General features: G+C 42.9%; 1 protein-coding gene across 1 annotated transcript; it reads left to right on the top strand.

Annotated features, from left to right (window-relative positions):
- The first annotated feature begins 5,219 nt into the window (after window positions 1-5,219).
- On the top strand, window positions 5,220-17,975 carry LOC121569761 (26S proteasome non-ATPase regulatory subunit 11-like). Its single transcript, XM_041880938.2, has 12 exons — window positions 5,220-5,332; window positions 10,104-10,205; window positions 12,381-12,577; window positions 12,906-12,963; window positions 13,214-13,408; window positions 13,840-13,981; window positions 14,184-14,307; window positions 14,518-14,643; window positions 15,578-15,613; window positions 15,844-15,895; window positions 16,428-16,570; window positions 16,814-17,975. The coding sequence occupies exons 1-11, from the start codon at window positions 5,242-5,244 to the stop codon at window positions 16,568-16,570; spliced, it is 1,266 nt and encodes a 421-aa protein (XP_041736872.1). The 5' UTR covers window positions 5,220-5,241; the 3' UTR covers window positions 16,814-17,975.
- Window positions 17,976-18,800: the final 825 nt, after the last annotated feature.

Genomic DNA, 18,800 nt, shown 5'->3' with positions numbered 1-18,800 from the left:
CTGAAACATGGCACCTCACCTAGATTTGAGTTAAAGACAGGAATTAGGCAAGGTTGTCCTATCTCACCATATCTGTTTTTATTAATCACCCAACTTCTTAATAATTCTTTAAATAATAGTCCTGTACAAGGTATTTCCATAGCTGGTAAATAAATTATTATAAGCCAGCTGGCGGACGATACTACACTTTTTCTGAAAGACGCAAGTCATGGGGGTACGCTAGTGGCTGGGATACAGGATGATAAGAACCCACTATAGAGGCCGTTTTATGTGTTTTATATTAGATGACGCTTGTTGTTGTTTTTTTACTGAACATTGGCTACTTTTTTATTTTAAAAAATATATATAAAAAAATGGTGGGTGTTATAGTGAATGTGTGTAGCTCAAATGAAATGGTTGTAACCTTTTGGCTTCGTGCTTCTTCTTGGCCATCAAATATGTTGAAAATCGGCAAAGGGTAAACAAATTCACCCGGAGACACGTATACATCATAAATGACCGCGTTTTCATGACTTTGATGATGCACCTTTTAGTCTCATTCTTGGCCTACAAAATAAATAAACGGAAGTGAAATTGACGTGTCACTTTCATATCATATTAAATTGCCTTCATTTAATGGTTCTGTTTGTAATAATTCAATACAATTCAATTCTGAACTATTTAACAGTTTAAAATAATTATTAACTTTTTAATTTAATCCATTCATTATTAATTTCAATTACATTTTATTCAATCCAGTATCCACACGTACACACACGCACCCACAGAGAGGTGCCAAGCTCTCATCTCTTCTAGAGTTTTCCCATCTGATCCGTGATTTTAGCTGGCAACCATTAGTTTCCTGGCCTCTCTAACTTCTAGTACCATGGTGGATACGCCCGAATGGTTGTCGGATTTGGAGATAGAGTCAGAGGAACCCATAGAGGTCAGTAAGAAGGCGGGCAGGGGAAAAGGAAGAAAGTGGAACATATAACTATGGAATGCTGCAGAAGGAAATTGAACATGATGAGAGTGAGGATGAATTAACTGAGGTGGCAGATGCGGTGAAGACCGCCGAGTTTGAGCCTTGTCCCGATGGTGATAAAGATGATTTTGGCCCAGTGGGAGTGAGATTTTTGGAGAGAATGGATCCTTGCCTTCTGGCTGATATGTGGTGTCAGAAGAGGGTGAAGAAGAGGTTGGGGAATGTTGGGTCAGTGAAAGTGACTCGAAGAAGAATCGTGTAGATTTTTGTGCGTTTCTGCCGTCCAGAGGGAGCATGTGCTCCGTATTACGCGACTGGGGACAAGAACTGTGACTTGCTTTCCTCTCCGGAGCAGGGCACCGTTGAAAGGAGTGATAACTGGAGTGGCGTTAAGTGTTGAAGAGGATCAACTGAAGTCTGTGACACCCGTGTTTGGTGCGATGCAGACCCAGTGGAGTGCGTGGTAAAACAGAGAAGACACTGTCTGTACTATTGAGTTTTGATGCAGAGACTTTACCAGATAAAGTCAAGTTAGGCTGTGTCAGTTATCCCGTGAGAGATTTTATCCCGAATCCATTACATTGTTTTAGGTGTCAAGCTTATGGTCATGTGGCAGCAGTGTGTAGTAGGGAGATACCTAGATGTGAGAAGTGTGCAGGAGGACATGAGACAAAGGAATGTGTAGTATCGGTAGAAAGATGTTGTGTGTGTGAACTGTAGGGAACTCATGGTGCTGGAGATCAGAGGTGTCCGGTGAGAGAAAGGCAGGTTGAGGTTGCCAGGATCAGAGTAATGCAGAAGGTGTCATATGCTGAGGCAGTGAAGAGAGTAGTACAGGAAGATGGGTCCAGGTTGAGGGATCCTAAGAGGATCCCTGTGAGTAGACCAATAGCTGAGGCCAATAGGGAGTGATAGGAATAACATGTGCTTCAGTAAGGTTGGTTTTTTGGCATTCATGGCCATGGTTGTGAATTGTACCGCAGGAATGGAATGTAAATCACAGAGGATAGATGTTGTGGTGGCAGCTGCAGGAGAAGTACATGGGTGTACGAGATTTTACTGCAGAAGAGTTGTTTTGAATGATAGTGTTGGCCTGGAGTAGGATCAGATAGGGCCAAAGTAGTGGAATAGTGGTGAGGTTTTAATGGGTGCAGGGTTAGTTGGTAGGGCAGGTTTTGTAATGAGTTCATACTACAGAATAGTAGGCTGATACACAGCCAATACAATAGGTGGCAGTATGCAACTATAAAATGTGTTTACGGACCGCCATAATACCAAAGAAGAAGAAGAAGAAGAAGAAGAAGAAGAAGAAGAAGAAGAAGAAGTGTTAACTTTGCCATGATTAATACAATGGATACAAATAAATGTGATATTTGAGACCGCTCTCTCACCAATTGATTGTATAATGTACACATATATGATTTCAGATTGTAAGTGTGTGATATTGGCAGTGGCGAGTTGAGCATGTAAATCTTGGTAGGGCAAACTCAAACAAAATGTTTTAGATGCATGCCAGCAAAGCCACTGCACAACACAACACTAAACAATACATTAATTGCACTATAATGGTGACAAATGGTGCACACAAACTGCTAGGGCCTACATAAAGCTGTCCCAACAGTAGAGCTTTCTTTTCAGCAACATTAAGTGAATCCTTACCACTGCTACACCTGGCTATCAGCGGAGCCTTGTCTGGCAGTGAAACAGTTCATTCAGCCTCATTTACTGCCTTTAAAAAAACATAGCTGATATGGCTGACTTGCTTAAACAAATGTGGTTTCTACTGACAATTGAGATGTACAAACTATGGCATAAGGGGACGACGAGCGGATAAGAGGCAATCAGTAATTTAGATTAAGACATCAATGAGTGAGCTAGAACGGACGTAGTCAATATAACTATTTGTTCAGCACTTTTGAAGTGTAAAGCGACAGAATTCAGAACATGGGCCGTTCTTACAGTATTCTCCCTGTACACGAAGTCAGAACCGTAGGATAAATAAAGAGTGCTCTTACTACACAACATACACTTAGTATTACTTTCTTAACTACAGTATACATATCTCCCTGGCATATTACATCATTTATGCAGCAGCATACAATACATTTTTGGACTCACCTTGTTGTGCTCACTTGAACAGGACGGTGGCGCAGCGGTCCTTCTTGTGGGCAAATTTTGTCATCTAAGTCTGGCATTCTCTGGATTTATGGTGCTTTCAAGACAACTGGGAACTCTGAAAGAAACCAGGTTGAATCATGACATCAGTGATCTTCAGGTCGGAGCTCTAGAAAGAGGCTAGAGGTCCCGACTTGGAATTCCGAGTTGGATGACCGTTCAAAACGTATTTTCCCAGTCAGAGCTCGTTTTTTTCCAAGTTCCCAGTTGTCTTGAACTCACTGAAGTCTGAGATTTCCCAGTTCCGAGTTTCCAGTTGTTTTGAACGCGGCAGAAGTCATGCTGGATTGACAGCATGGCAAAGGTATTCAACCTTTTCTGGCCCATGGTGTTGAATGTTTATCCTTTTAAGCTTTGGAAAAGAGACCCTTAAACCCAGACTTGGACCACACACCCACTCAACTGAATAGCAGGCTAGTGATTGCTTTGCAACGCTTGCAGTTAGCCATTATTCTTTCCAAACCACTCACTGTTGAATTTCCGATTTCCAACTTGTTGTGTAATGTTTATGTCCAATGGCCGATGAGCATCGATACATTTTATCAATAATGAATCTTCATATGACAAAGATTGAAAAGGATTTGCCAGTAGATAGTTTACGTGATTCATGATGATAACTGCTTGTCTAGCTTGCTAGCAAAGATTTTGAAAGTATGATGTTGACAATCAAAGCTACAGTAGATATAACGTGATTTTATGTTATTTTATTTGTGGCCAATGACCTTGAGCCTTCTTGGATGGGCACTTCTAATGTAACTCTATGGCAGCACCCAAGGGGCTTGAATTTTCGAACTCTCCCCGTAGATTTTGCGGTGACGTAGTGTCCACATGAGTGACAGAACACTGAGCCAATCACGGCGCAACTAGAGAACATTACCAACCCCTACGCTCCGTATTTTCCGCTGGCTGCCCCACCAACACAGAAAGCACTGAACACTTGCATTTTGGAGCTGCCTTACTCAAGAAAGCAAAAAAGAGACCATGTTTGTATGCGGCTTTATTAACTCAATGTTTGTTTTTTTACATTGTTTGCAAACTGATATGTGACACGTATTAATGCCAAAATAACATGTGTAGTGTAGGTTATTCGTCGGTGTTACCGTCAATCAAGGAGTCTGCTTAGGCTGTATCGTGTTCAAAGGCCTTTATTCAAACCACGAGGTTCCAGCGTAAGTACGGACACAATGTCCGGAGAACCAGACCCAAATAAATCTTGCTGTATTCTAACTCTTCGTCGCTGCTCCCCCCTTTATATAGCCTTCCAAGAGTTGAATAGCTCCCTCTACTGTTCAATCCCCGTATCTTACCACCCACTTCCTGTCTGTCATATGTGACGTCACGCTAAAACCTTCCCTCTTGATAGCAATAATCAACCTTCCATTTCTTCCTGAAAAACCTTTAACAAAGACATAATTTTAATACACTACACATGCAAAACAGGCGGGGCTCAAGCTAAACAGGTGGGGCTCACCTGCCCCACCTGCCCTGAATGACGGGTCGCCACTTGATATTGGGGTTATGTTTATTTAGACATTATAAAGAAAAACTTGTATAAACAATGGCACGTTGACACTGTCATGTTGTTCTGAGACTTGCTGTAGGAAAACCACAACAGTGTTCGACTTTTGGCTGTCGCAGATGCACCTCCCCCAACTTCACTCATTGCTTTTCGTCTACAGCGGTAGCCTTACACCTCAAATACACAGTAAAATACAAGTACAAATGTAAAATGTAAACCTCCTAACCTCTCAACCGAAATTCTCATTAAAAGAAACCTCACTAAGGGTCCACTGGGAAACAGCGGTGGTTCCTATCCCTTACAAGGAGATGTCCATAGCCCAGACCAATGAGAAGCTGTGTTGAGAGGTTAGGAGGTTTACATTTATATTTCATTTTTGGGAGATAACTAGCCTCGTGAAACCCGTCTGCTAGCCTAGGAGACTACATTAGTGGGCACTAGGCAAAGATCCTTCTCTGTCTGTGAAACATAGGCTACATACTCCAGTCCAGTAGATGGCGGCAACCGCCATTTAACTTCAAAGGAAAATAAGAGGAAAGTTGATGGACAGACCGGAAACAAGACGTCATTGAGAGGAGGCAAGATGGCAGCCGCGGCAGTGGCTGAGTTTCAAAGAGCACAGTCTCTTCTCAGCTCAGACCGGAATGCATCTATTGATATTTTACATTCAATAGGTAAGTATATAGCTACAACAAAACTTGTAGTATCCAAGTGTCTCGGATGTGTAGATTATCGCTTAAACAGTCCCTGTCCATGTTAGAGGAGTTAGCTAGCTAACTTAGCTAGTAGCTTGCTAGGTAGCTACCGTACTCTCTAGCTCCATGACCGTACCGGGCTACCGGCCTATCCCCATTGGTCACAGTGAGTCAGCAGCAGGGAGACCGGTAGCTAGCATGCTGTGTGCAATTAGCTAGGTAACGTTAGCTAGCTACCCTTTTGCTTGCGCATTGAATTAATAGCTAACTAGACCTACTGGCTAGCTAGCTAAATGGTAGAAGATTCCGACACAGACAGAAGTGATTCCAACCTTATACCCATCGACGCAACATCGCGGGACTTCCGGGAACGCTTGCGAAGCAGACTCGAAAGACCAGACTGTGATTTGGGGTATGAGAATAGGGACGCCTGTTACACAGACCATGTTGACTAGTGGTCAACAACCCTTTCTGAGTCAAGATCACTTTCTGAGTCAAAATTCAAGCCGAGATCTACCGCTCAGATTTTTTTTTGCATGATAAAAAAACAACGTAAGCCTATGCAAAATTATATTTAAAAAAATCGAGGTAGGCTATATGATCATACTGGTTATAGATTAATACTATTAATATGCCATTTAGCAGACGCTTTTATCCAAAGCGACTTACAGTCATACGTGCATACATTTTTGTGTATGGGTGGTCCCGGGGATCGAACCCACTACCTTGGCGTTACAAGCGCCGTGCTCTACCAGCTGAGCTACAGAGGACCAGTTGTATTACTCGTGAAGCACAGCTGAGTGAGCATACATTTAAATAATTACCTTTTATTTTTATTTTACTGGGCTGATGGTGCCTGTTTCTGATGGTCAGTCTCAGCGGAGTGAGAGAGCAACAGACTGAGGGTCCGCCTCAACATCCTTCTGCTCTCCACTGACACTGACCAAAAAGGGTCACTGTCTTCCTGCTGATGGCTAAACTCAAGTTGCACAGCACAAATTAATGTTGTTACTCCTATGACCAGAGAAAGTGAAATATTCCACGATATTAAAAAATACTTAAGCCGCTAATAATAACAATACACTTTCGATACACTTTCCTACTCATTTATTTCAGCTGCAGTGCTGGTTGTAGCGCGGATGGAGGTAGGGAGAATGCACATTTTATGGCTTATAAAAGTGTTGAATAGAAAGTGTTGACAGTGCTGAGTAGACTTAAACATGAACTCACTCATAAAAACAGTAGCTCTTTGCTGTATTCGATGACAGTCTCTAGTCATGGTTTTAAAAGTATTGAAATCTCACAGTATCAACTTTGTTGTAGCTTTCTTTTACGCCTGCTACGTAATCTGAGCTATACGATTGGCCAGTGGTAGGCTTATAGGGCACTTGATTTTCTCCCCCCGGCCCGCCAGGAAGGCAGAGTTTGTACCTTCACACTAGAGAAGGACTGATATACAGATTTTTGAGGGCTAAGGAGGCCGATATTCAATATCATCACATTGAAAAATGTGGATAACATTTCCCAGAGACAGCCATGTACAGTGCATTCAGAAAGTATTCAAACCCCTTCCCCTTTTCCACATTTTGTTATGTTACAGCCTTATTCTAAAATGGATTAAATTAATTTACACACAATAAATTAAATGAATTTACACACAATACCCCATAATTACAAAGCGAAACAGGTTTTTAGAAATGTTTGCAAATTTATTTACCCCAAAAAACGGATACCTTATTTACATAAGTATTCAGACCCTTTGCTATGAGACTCGAAATTGAGCTCAAGTGCATCCTGTTTCCATTGATCATCCTTGAGATGTTTCTACAACTTGGAGTCCACCTGTGGTAAATTCAATTGATTTGACATGATTTGGAAAGGGGCATACCTGTCTATATAAGGTCCCACAGTTGACAGTGCATGTTAGAGCAAAAACCAAGCCATGAGGTCGAAGGAATTGTCTGTAGGGCTCCGAGACAGGATTGTGTCGAGGCACAGATCTGGGGAAGGGTACCAAAACATTTCGGCAGCATTGAACGTCCCCAAGAACACAGTGGACTCCATCATTCTTAAATGGAAGAAGTTTGGAACCACCAAGACTCTTCCTAGAGCTGGCCGCCTGGCCAAACTGAGTAATCGTGGGGAGAAGGGCCTTGGTCAGGGAGGTGACCAAGAACCCGATGGTCACTCTGACAGAGTTCCTATGTGGAGATGGGAGAACCTTCCAGAAGGACAACCATCTCTGCAGCACTCCACCAATCCGGCATTTATGGTAGTGGCCAGACGGAAGCCACTCCTCAGTAAAAGGCACATGACAGCCCACTTGGAGTTTGCCAAAAGGCACCTAAAGGACTCTCAGACCATCAGAAACAAGATTGGTCTGAGGAAACCAATATTGAACTCTTTGACCTGAATGCCAAGCGTTACGTCTGGAGGAAACCTGGATCCATCCCTACGGTGAAGCATGGTGGTGGCAGCATCATGATGTGGGGATGTTTTTCAGCGGCAAGGACTGGGAGACTAGTCAGGATCGAGGGAAAGATGAACGGAGCAAAGTACAGAGATCCTTGATGAAAATCTGCTCCAGCGCGCTCAGGACCTCAGACTGGGACGAAGGTTCACCTTCCAACAGGACAATTACCCTAAGCACACAGCCAAGACAACGCAGGAGTGGCTTCGGGACAAGTCTCTGAATGTCCTTGAGTGGCCCAGCCAGAGCCCGAATTTGAACCCGATCAAACATCTCTGGAGAGACCTGAAAATAGCTGTGCAGCGACGCTCCCTATCCAACCTGACAGAGCTTGAGAGGATCTGCAGAGAAGAATGGGAGAAACTCCCTAAATACAGGTGTGCCAAGCTTGTAGTGTCATACCCAAGATGACTTGAGGCTGTAATAGCTGCCAAAGGTGCTTCAACAAAGTACTGAGTAAAGGGTCTGAATACTTATGTAAATGTGATATCCGTTGTTTTTTGTGCAAACATTTCTAAAAATCTGTTTTTGCTATGTCATTATGGGGTATGGGGGGGGGGACAATTTAATTAATTTTAGAATAAGGCTGTAACGTAACAAAATGTGGAAAAAGTCAAGGGGTCGCCAACCTGTCTTTTAGTTATCAAAATTCTCAACTTAATTATACGCACCAGCGGAGATCATCGGCCATATCCCCGGTGAGTGTGCATATTCACTCTCTTTATCATTGGGTCAGTGCCACTTTTGTTTGTTTTTGGGCAGTAATTTCCTCCTGCAGGTTAGATGGACGTCATATTGCTAATATTTCCAGTCAAAAAGTGTATTAGAATAGCGTGAAATGTGTTTTTCCTGTGTAAAGATAAGAGAATAAATGTAAGTTCTGATATATCCTATAGTCTAGGCCTACTCTAAGCCACTACACGCTGAATTGAACAGTATGTTCCATAATGCAATTAGCGGGAAAATACCATTGTGAGCGGTTTCATATGACCGAGATGAAGATATCCGTTAGAAATGTAGAAAGAGGGTAGATCTAAATAGGCCTATGCAACAACTAGCATTGGTGGCGAATATGACTAGGGGTGTGCCTTTGGCTACTGGACAATGAAAGAAAGTTGATTTAAAAACCAATAGAACATAAGAGAAAAGGGCTACTGGTTTCAATGGCATATGGAAGTCTTTATAAAATTATTGCCTGCACATTTGGTTGGATTTTGGCTGGGCTAATTTGAAGCAAGTTAAGACAGCCATGTAGGCTGCTTTCAAAATGCATACTGCTTCCAGCGCATTGCAAAGTGGTGTGTGACGCACTGAAGCCTGCCTAGTTGCCTATGCACTTGAATGGTGAATGTGAAGCGTACTTCAATTGCCAGTTGAGAGAAAAAAAATTGCTGTTTTTAATCGTGGCCATTTTTTAAACGCAAATTGCCTTTAGAATTGTTGCAAAATAATTAGGCTTATTAAAGCTGTTTGAGCTGTATCAGCAGCTCTCGTGCTACATCGACTGGTATTTCAATTAAAGAATAGGCTAAAATGCATTATTTTGTGGCTACTGCTAGCTAGCACAAGGACAGAAAAGGCAGTTTACTTAAAACTAGCAGTCGTTCAATCTTCTCGTGTAGCAGGTGGGATAATGGAACAATTCAGAGTACAATGCCATTTATATCCCTTGATTGAGGTACATTTTCTGAGCCATATCTCGCGCTGGCTCAGCTGTGTATTAATCTAAGAAGGCATTTCCAACCTTCTACTGTAGCAGAACGTATAAGATTGGAATCATCTAGTTAGCTAAATTAATTTTCTTCTGTTTTTAGTTTTTTTTATTTACAAATCTAGCTAAATGTTAGCAAATGTGATAGCTATCTGACAAATGCCCTTTTCTAACGTTAAATAGCTAATAGCTAGCTAAAGGTAGTAATTTCAGTAATGTTAGCTAACTAGCTACACATTTTTGTTTGTAAATGGAGCCAGCTAAATTAGATTTATTGACAGCAGAAGCTCAACAGCAAGTGGCTCAGCCTTTGTTACTTTGACAGCTAGCGAACTAGGTCCAGTGTTGGACCCGGGGATGATTTCCCCCAGCTAGCCATCAACTGAAAGCAGTGACTTATAATTGAGCATCCCCACTTTGATTTAACAACAAAACTGATTATGGCAGTAATAATAATTGTATCATTTGTTCTCACATATAGCCTAGATGTTGCCATCTATTAATCTAGGTCTACGTGTTAAAGGTTGTGCTGTCAATGTCAACAAGTATTCTTCCATTGTTTGTTCCAGTAAAGCGGGACATCCAGGAGAGCGATGAGGAGGCAGTGCGTGTCAAAGAGCAGAGCATCCTGGAGCTGGGGGGTCTGCTGGCTAAGACGGGCCAGGCTGCAGGTAATAATAATAATAATAATATGCCATTTAGCAGACGCTTTTATCCAAAGCGACTTAGTCATGCGTGCATACATTTTTTTTGTGTATGGGTGGTCCCGGGGATCGAACCCACTACCTTGGCGTTACAAGCGCCGTGCTCTACCAGCTGAGCTACAGAGGACCGTAACATATCCTCCCTCCCTCACCCCCTCTGATTTCAGCTGGACAAGTGCAGACTCAGAGTAGACACATCACCTCTACTAGAGAATGATGCTGACTAAGCTTGTCACAATACCAACATTTAGCAAACGATACAATACCAGGCCAAGTATCACGATACCGAGTAGTATCACGATACCATGGTGCAAGACTATCTGTGGCCTAGTATCCTGTTCGCCCCGTCCCCCAGACGCTTGTTTACGTTTTTGAAACGTTCTCCAAAAACATGTCCCTGAAATTCACACTTCTACTCAATACAAAACATTGAATTTAACTTCACACTGTTCAGTGTATAATATAATACTGCATAGAATGGCTGATTTGCTAATATTTGCATAGGCCTACCTGTGATTTGGCTGGAGGAATTGGAGGAAGGACTATACTATCAGTGGAGGCTGCAGAAGGGAGGATGGCTCAGAATAATGGCTGGAACGGCGCAAATGGAATGGCGTCAAACACATAGAAACCATGTGTTTGATACCATTCCGCTCCAGCCATTTTCACGAGCCCGTCCTCCCCAATTAAGGTGCCACCAACCTCCTGGGATATACATGCATAATGATCTGCTTGTCATTTTGTCAGTAAGGGGAAAACACTGCATGAAACCTTCTTTACTCTTCAGTTAACAGACATACACAATCCCTCCCTTCCTCACACACTCTGTCTCCCTCACTCTCAAACACACACACACCACTCTCTCTCTCTCCCACAAACACACATACAGACACTACTCCCAACTTTTAAAACGTTAGGCACCAAACAGAATTTAAGGAGCACCAAAAATAAATAGATTTTTGATATAGTTTAGGCTTACATTAGTGTCCTACCGTTTTTGAAGCAAATCTCATGAGTAGCAGACCCTTTTCCTTCCTGTGCCAATCCAATTTGCCTAAACCTACTGTCAAGTTACCAGGTTGTTAGCTATCTGGGTAACATGACTGAACAACGTTCCGCGACATGGTTTGTGAAATGATATATATAATCTGTGTGAATCCTGTTAGAAAGAAAAAAAAGGCATCTCCGGTAATATGGGTCATATTGTTTAGGCTAGAGACTAGCCGTTTTCTTTGCTGTAACGCTGCAACCATGCCTGTCGTGAAGCGACGCTCCTTTTCCCCTCTCTGACACTGAGGCTGTATGACTGTGAACTTGCAAAGTCTACTCAGACTGGTCTGTCCTCATGGTTATAACAGGCGATGAGGTGGTACAATATATCGACATTGCGCGCTGCTCCAAATCTAACAACTGAAGACTCGTCTGGGTCTGCATCTCCGCTCGATAAATTATATCAAAAAAATAAAAAATGTTGGCGGTATAGACACGCGTGAAAAGCGGACGGAGAGAAGCAGGTGAGTGAGGACTGGTAGGGTCTAGGCGATGCTGCTGGCTGATTACATCTGCCACACGTGATATGCGCATGAAAGTGAAGTGGATATTATTGGACCTGCACATACAAGAGACTAGTGGCTGTTGCTTAAATTCAACTGAATTTATAAACAAAGCTGACTTTATAAACATTTTATAACAAGCATCAGCAGGTTCTTTAGATCAGTAGGGCTGAAAAAGTCAGTAGTATCATATGAAACGGTACTACGGTATTCTAAAATGTTGGTATCATAAGTATCATGACGTTTTGGTACCGTGATATTACTGTGGTACTGGTATACATTGCAACACTAATACTGACTGTCGTGATCTTCAGTATGGCTAGGAAACAAAACACGAAGCAGACTAAATTGCTGACAAATGCTGTGGCAATTAACTTGTTCTATAATGTTGCTGAGAGTGACGGTGACAAGTGTCTCCTTGACTCTGCGCAAGTTTGAGATTGATTACATTGCATGTGGACTGCCCAGAATTACTGATCTACAAATCACCTTGCATCCCAAATACCTAGTCATTGTGATCAACATTAGTGTTCCTGCTCCTCACCTTGCTTAAACTGATCCCCTCCAAAATGCTGTCTGTGTCCCTCAGAGCTGGGTGGTCTCCTGAAGTATGTGCGACCGTTCCTGAATTCCATCAGCAAGGCCAAGGCGGCGCGGCTGGTGCGCTCGCTGCTGGACCTGTTTCTGGACATGGAGGCAGCTACAGGCCAGGAGGTGGAGCTGTGTCTGGAGTGCATAGAGTGGGCCAAGGCTGAGAAGAGGACATTCCTCAGACAGGCCCTGGAGGTGAGGAGTGGGAGAGGGGACCCCACTGGAAGAGAGCTGAGCAGGAAGGGTTTGGTTCGCCTCACTAAATGGTTTACAGTGGATGGAGATTAAGCCCGTCTTAGGGTTCTTTAGTCTATTTCGCTGTATGTAGCGCTGCTGCTCTTGCTGCAATGGCCATTGGTGGAACTTGATGACACATTTCAATTCAGTCAATTCAGGAATTGAATTGAAATTCCAATTGGACAATTTGATTTTAAAAAATCTTAAAATGGACCTCTGGTGATGATGATTATGGTAAGGATGATTCCACAAGCGTGGTATCCTTGACTTTGTCTTCTCTCTCCAGGCTCGTCTCATCTCTCTGTATTTTGAGACAAAGCGGTATCAGGAGGCACTTCATCTAGGTGAGTTGTTTTCCTTGTTTGTACTTAAACTGGAAATATTGATCACAACAAAAAGAGCTGAATATGATTACAGTTGGTATTCCTAATAAGTGCACATCAGATACTGTGTACATGTTAACGTTTTATACACTTCAGTTGACCAGTCCCAATTAAAGTACTTTAAAAAATCTGCCAACTCTGGCTTGGTGTGCTCATTCATGTCTCTCCCTCTCTCTCCACCCCTCCCTCCTTCCATTCCTCTGTCCATCAGGCACCCAGCTGCTCCAGGAGCTGAAGAAGATGGATGACAAGGCCCTGCTGGTGGAGGTGCAGCTGCTGGAGAGCAAGACGTATCATGGCCTCAGCAACCTGCCCAAGGCCCGCGCCGCCCTCACCTCTGCACGCACCACCGCCAACGGCATCTACTGCCCGCCCAAGCTACAGGCCGCCCTGGACATGCAGTCAGGTCCGCTACCCTCCATCCTCCTCCCATACAACACCCACCACTAGTTCACTATTATGTCCACTGTGTAGGAGTGGCCTCTGCAATTTTAAGTGATTCAGTGATTTTTGAACATTTTCTGTTTCATTTTAAAGTGGTAGGGCATCAGCCAGCTCTTCCACATCGACCAAGCATAAAGGCCTGGATCCTAACTCTACATAGTTGTAGGTTGGCCTTTTCTGGTCGCACAGAGGTGGCCATGCAGTGTTGTTGAGATATTAAGTCCAGTTGTACCTCTGATTTCCTTGTTTACCTCATTGCACTCACCTGGTGCCCTGGGTCTAAATCAGTCCCTGATTAAAGAGCAAGAATGACAATCAGCATTGCAATAGGACCCGAGTTCCAGATTTGAGTATCCCTGGTTGATAGCCTCCTCACCCCTCCACCCCCTACAGGGATCATCCACGCGGCAGAGAAGGACTGGAAGACGGCCTACTCTTACTTCTACGAGGCCTTCGAAGGCTACGACTCCATCGACCACCCCAGAGCGATCACCGCTCTCAAATACATGCTGCTCTGCAAAATCATGCTCAACCTGTAAGCAGCTGAACGCTTAACTCTATATGTTGTGTGTTATGATGACCGATGTGTAATCACTATACTATACTTACGCAATATATAACTTTGGAATTTGAGTAAATATGATGCACAACAATTAGCTATGAAGTTAGTTATGTGTAGATAAGAGCTTTAGAGGAAGGTTTATGTCTTGGATGAGTAGCCTGTTGTCTTGTTGTAGTCCTGAGGAGGTCCAGGGTCTTGTCAGTGGGAAGCTAGCCCTGCGGCACGCCGGGAGACAGACAGACTCTCTGAAATGCGTGGCACAAGCCAGCAAGAACCGGTCGCTGGACGATTTTGAAAAAGTAAGAGCATGTTGAGTGAACTGAATAGCACTGAATAACATTGATGCACAGATGCATTTTTTCATTTGCCGTTTTTATTTCTTGTAGGTTCCTTAACACCTGTTTTACTCTTCCTCTCTCTTTCTATCCCCCTCTTTTGCTAAATTTGTACTTTCTCCCCTCCTGTCTATATCCTTTCTCATTTCTCACCTCTATCCCCCCCCTCTCCAGGCCCTGACAGAGTACAGAGGTGAGTTGAGAGACGACCCCATCATAAGCACACACTTGACCACGCTCTATGACAACCTGCTTGAACAAAACCTCATCCGTGTCATCGAGCCTTTCTCCAGGGTCCAGGTGAGCTTACAGCTGAGCATGTTGTGGAGGTGGGGGCATGCTTTTCAGTCCAGGCCCAGGCTTTTGTTCTTGTAAAATTCTTTAAGAATTAGTTAAGTCTGTAAAATCCGAATTTCTGTGTTTTTAAAAGTAGTAGGCTTGAAAGAGAGTGACTCTCCTTTTGGGCTGATCTGTGACCCGCTAGCACCTCCCCCGGTAAGAGGGGAATGAGGCAACCTCAGAGTTACACACAAGGGAACTTTATTGCTATACACACTCACAGCAGACAGGGAATAGATGTGGGAAGGATGTGGTTCTGTAATACATGAGATGAACAGTAATGAATAGGCTGTACACTATTAGCATAGCATGAGCATAATTCCAATACAGTAGCACAGCAAGAGCACTGGTAAGGACTGTATAAATATAAAAGACTGTATAGATCAAGGCTATATAAGCAAACAATTATCATGAAACACTACCAACAGTAAATACTAAAAACACAGACACACGTTACAACAATAACAACTCAGTTCTGCACGCAATCCATCCCACGAGTCCACTCAGAGAAGTGAACAGACACTGGCCTGCACAGTCAGAAGAGCTGTCAGGTGTCCTGCCCCTTAACAATGTGCCCCTTAGCAACCAATCAGGGCCCAGGTCACACGTTTGAGAGGCCAGTTTATTGTGCCCCTAGGGTTGTGGGGGATGGGGAGTGGAGTGAGCAGCTTGAAAGGGTTGTGAGATGCTGATAAGTCACTGGCAGAGAATTCGTAACAAGGCTATTTGTAAAAGGCTAGTATTTGTTTAGCTTTGTTCAGCTTGGATTTTACGTCTTGTAAAATTCTTTAAGGATTTGTAAAGTCTAAAGTTCAAATTGGTGTGTTTATAAAAGCAATATTTGTAGAATTTTGTGTTCCAGACCACTGACAAGTGTTGTTCTGTCGCCCCACAGATAGAACACATTTCCACCCTCATAAAACTCTCTAAGGTAAGTCATAGCTTATTCCACTAATAGGACATTCACTGGTGTCAGCACATCTTTTACTTATTTTTGTTATTTTGCCTTGCCCGTTTCCCTCCTTAAGAATTTGCTCTAATATTGACTGAAGCAGTAATGTTTAAAAAGTACAAATCAATCATTGGTGTTCTTTTTACTCCATTCATGGTGAGCGTGTGTGGTTAGCTGTGTGTTGATTTGGTTTCTTCACTTCTACACAGGGAGATGTCGAGAGGAAGTTGTCACAGATGATTCTGGACACAAAATTTCACGGTAGGTGTCTATGATAATGAAAAATGTGAACACGTACACTTCTCTATGTATTTATTTGGACAATGAAGCTAAAACCTGCTGACCAATCTAAAATGCTGGAGAATAGAGCCAAATTGGGGCGGCAGGTAGCTTAGTGGTTAAGAGCGTTGTGCCAGTAACCGAAAGGTCGCTGGTTCTAATCCCCGAGCCGACTAGGTGAAAAATCTTTTGATGTGCCCTTGAGCAAGGCACTTAACCCTAATTGCTCCTGTAAGTCGCTCTGGATAAGAGCGTCTGCTAAATGACTAAAACAAACAAAACAAACAAAACAAATTAAAAGTTTTAGCTTTACTTTCCAAATAAATACATAGGGGAGTTTAAATCCTGATTTCCTTCTCCCGTCATATTAGTCCCATAGTTGTTGGTTAAATGTAATAATTAACTTCAAGTTAAAGGGAGACAATCACATTTTTTAGGTCTTGAGTTTTTTTTGCCTTTACTATGTACCTACGTGACACCCTCCCTCCACCTCTCTCGCTCTCTCTGTCTATAGGTATTTTGGACCAAGGTGAGGGTGTGCTGATCATCTTTGATGAGCCTGCAGTAGACACTACGTACGAGGCGGCCCTGGAGACCATTCAGAACATGAGCAAAGTGGTGGACTCACTCTACAACAAAGCCAAGAAGCTCACATAGGTCAGTCAGTCCCCTGAGCCTGCTAGCAGAATTGGAGTGATATAGAATACATTTATGTTGAATATGTGTCATTGTTATGTACGACAGCCCTGCTTTGGACATTATGGGACAGTTTCCCGAACACAGATTAAGCGCTTTCAATTGAGTATGCTATTTAGTCCATGACTAGGCTTGATCTGCGTCCCTAAATCTGCCTCCCCAGCCTGCCAGTTTATCCATTTTCCCTTTTGTCTCTTTCCACAGAGGAGACCACCTGTACCCCAGCACAGAGCGTGTCTGGCCAGTTTGTGAAGCACTCCGGGGAGAGGAGAGAGCGTGGGGTGTTCGGACTCAAAACAACCCAGCAAGCAAATAAACCAACCGACCAACCCACAAACTGATAGGGCTAGGCTGTCGTCCATTTTTGAAATTTCCCCCCACCCAACGGACATTATAACTACTGGTATCTCCATCACAGGTTTCTATGTTCCTCTGCGTCCCCCTCCTTGCCAACCATCAGGGAATCTTGTAAAAAATGAACAATAAAGAAACCGAAACATATACATAACATGTATGATACATATAGGTCTCTGAAAGAGTGTAATTGGTGGGCCCCCACTGCCTAAAGGTTCAGTTCTGTTGCCAAACAACCCCTGGCCATATCCCCCCTCGCCCCAACACACACACGGCAATCTGGGTCTGCTGGCTTTGGGCCAGAGTGGACAGAGAAAACGGACCCCTGTCCCTGGGAACACGCCACAGGAAAAGGACACAGTCATCGCCACACTGTTTTATAGTTCCTAGACCTGGGATAATATATTGTTTGAAAATCGTCCAAGTACTGAGCGTTTGTTTTATTCTGCCTGGGGTGCCAGGATGGTGTGGCTTTCCTTTTTGGGACTTTTCTATTGGTTCCATTTCAACAGGCGAGCTCAATCGAGAACAGATAAAGTACCTGATATGATCTCTAATAGTATTTCAATCCAGGTCTAATTGTTTCCCTCCCTGCCTCCAATTCCAGTTTGTACATAATGTTGCCAGGCATCTCTCTCTGTCCATGTCAGGCCTGTCATGCTAACCCCCCCCCCCCTCACCACCCATCCCCTTTTTATTATAACGCTAAACGAGAATAAAAGAAGCCCCCAGTGTGCTTTTGTGAGTGGTGATGATGATTGACCTGGTTGTATGGATTGTGACTGGCTGACTGACAGGGAGAGTGAGTTGGTTGTTTATTCCTCATGTATTCAAACGACCAGGGCTCGTTTGCTGAAAAATATAAAAGCTGTATGGTTTGTGGACTACTTTTTGCAAGGACTACTAGTCGACCATTTCCCATATGACATAGATAAAAGACAAGTGCTAATAAATATGTTGAATGTCACGGCTTAATTTTCTGTTTGAAGGAACTAAACTAGATGGACTGTTATTATCTTGCCTTTTTGTTTTTGGCCACTGTCTATTATTAGCCCTTGATTTTTCTTCAAATGTATTTTTATCTTGCGTACACCTCGACACAATCCTGCCTCAGAGCTCTACGGACAATTCCTTCGACCTCATGGCTTGGTTTTTGCTCTGACATGCACTGTCAAGTGTGGGATCTTATATAGACAGGTGCGTACCTTTCCAAATCATGTCCAATCAATTGAATTTACCACAGGTGGACTCCAATCAAGATGTAGAAACATCTCAAGGATGATCAACAGGATGCACCTGAGCTCAATTTCGAGTCTCATTGCAATGGGTCTGAATACTTATGTAAATAAGGTATTTCTGTTTTTGTTTTTTAATACATTAGAAAACATTTCTAAAAACCTGTTTTTGCTTATGGGGTAATGTGTGTAGATTGAGGGGGGAAAATAATTGAATCCATTTTAGAATAAGGCTGTAACATAACAAAATGTGGAAAAAGGGAAGGGGTCTGAATACTTTCTGAATGAGCTGTCTATTTATATTTAGAGATCCAACCTGGTCTCAGAGCATTTTGTATTATTCTGTATGCGTATCTGAGATTTAGTATATGTTTCGTATGGTATGTATTAATTTGTGGATGTCCATCACCTATTTCGTAGGATATGTTCCGAATTACAATTCATATTATAAGTTACGAATTTGCAAAAAGTACAATATGTTACGAATTTGCTAAACATACTATTTGTTACAAATTTGCAAACGTATGATAGTTATGAATTCTAGCTAGGTGCCTAGGTGGCTAACGTTAGCTAGCTGGCTAGCATTAGTTAGGGTTAAGGTT

This window comes from Coregonus clupeaformis, chromosome 7 (genome assembly GCF_020615455.1).
Source record: "Coregonus clupeaformis isolate EN_2021a chromosome 7, ASM2061545v1, whole genome shotgun sequence".
In the NCBI taxonomy this organism is placed as follows: domain Eukaryota; kingdom Metazoa; phylum Chordata; class Actinopteri; order Salmoniformes; family Salmonidae; genus Coregonus; species Coregonus clupeaformis.
The sequence above is the reverse complement of the archived record's forward strand: the minus strand, read 5'-3'. Positions and strand labels throughout refer to the sequence as shown.

Excerpts from the sequence above, each read along its gene's own strand:
- LOC121569761 (XM_041880938.2), top strand. The coding sequence starts at position 5,242 with ATGGCAGCCGCGGCAGTGGCTGAGTTTCAAAGAGCACAGTCTCTTCTC. Across the intron at positions 12,578-12,905 it reads TCCTCAGACAGGCCCTGGAG|GCTCGTCTCATCTCTCTGTA; the intron begins GTGAGGAGTGGG and ends TTCTCTCTCCAG. Across the intron at positions 14,644-15,577 it reads AGCCTTTCTCCAGGGTCCAG|ATAGAACACATTTCCACCCT; the intron begins GTGAGCTTACAG and ends GTCGCCCCACAG.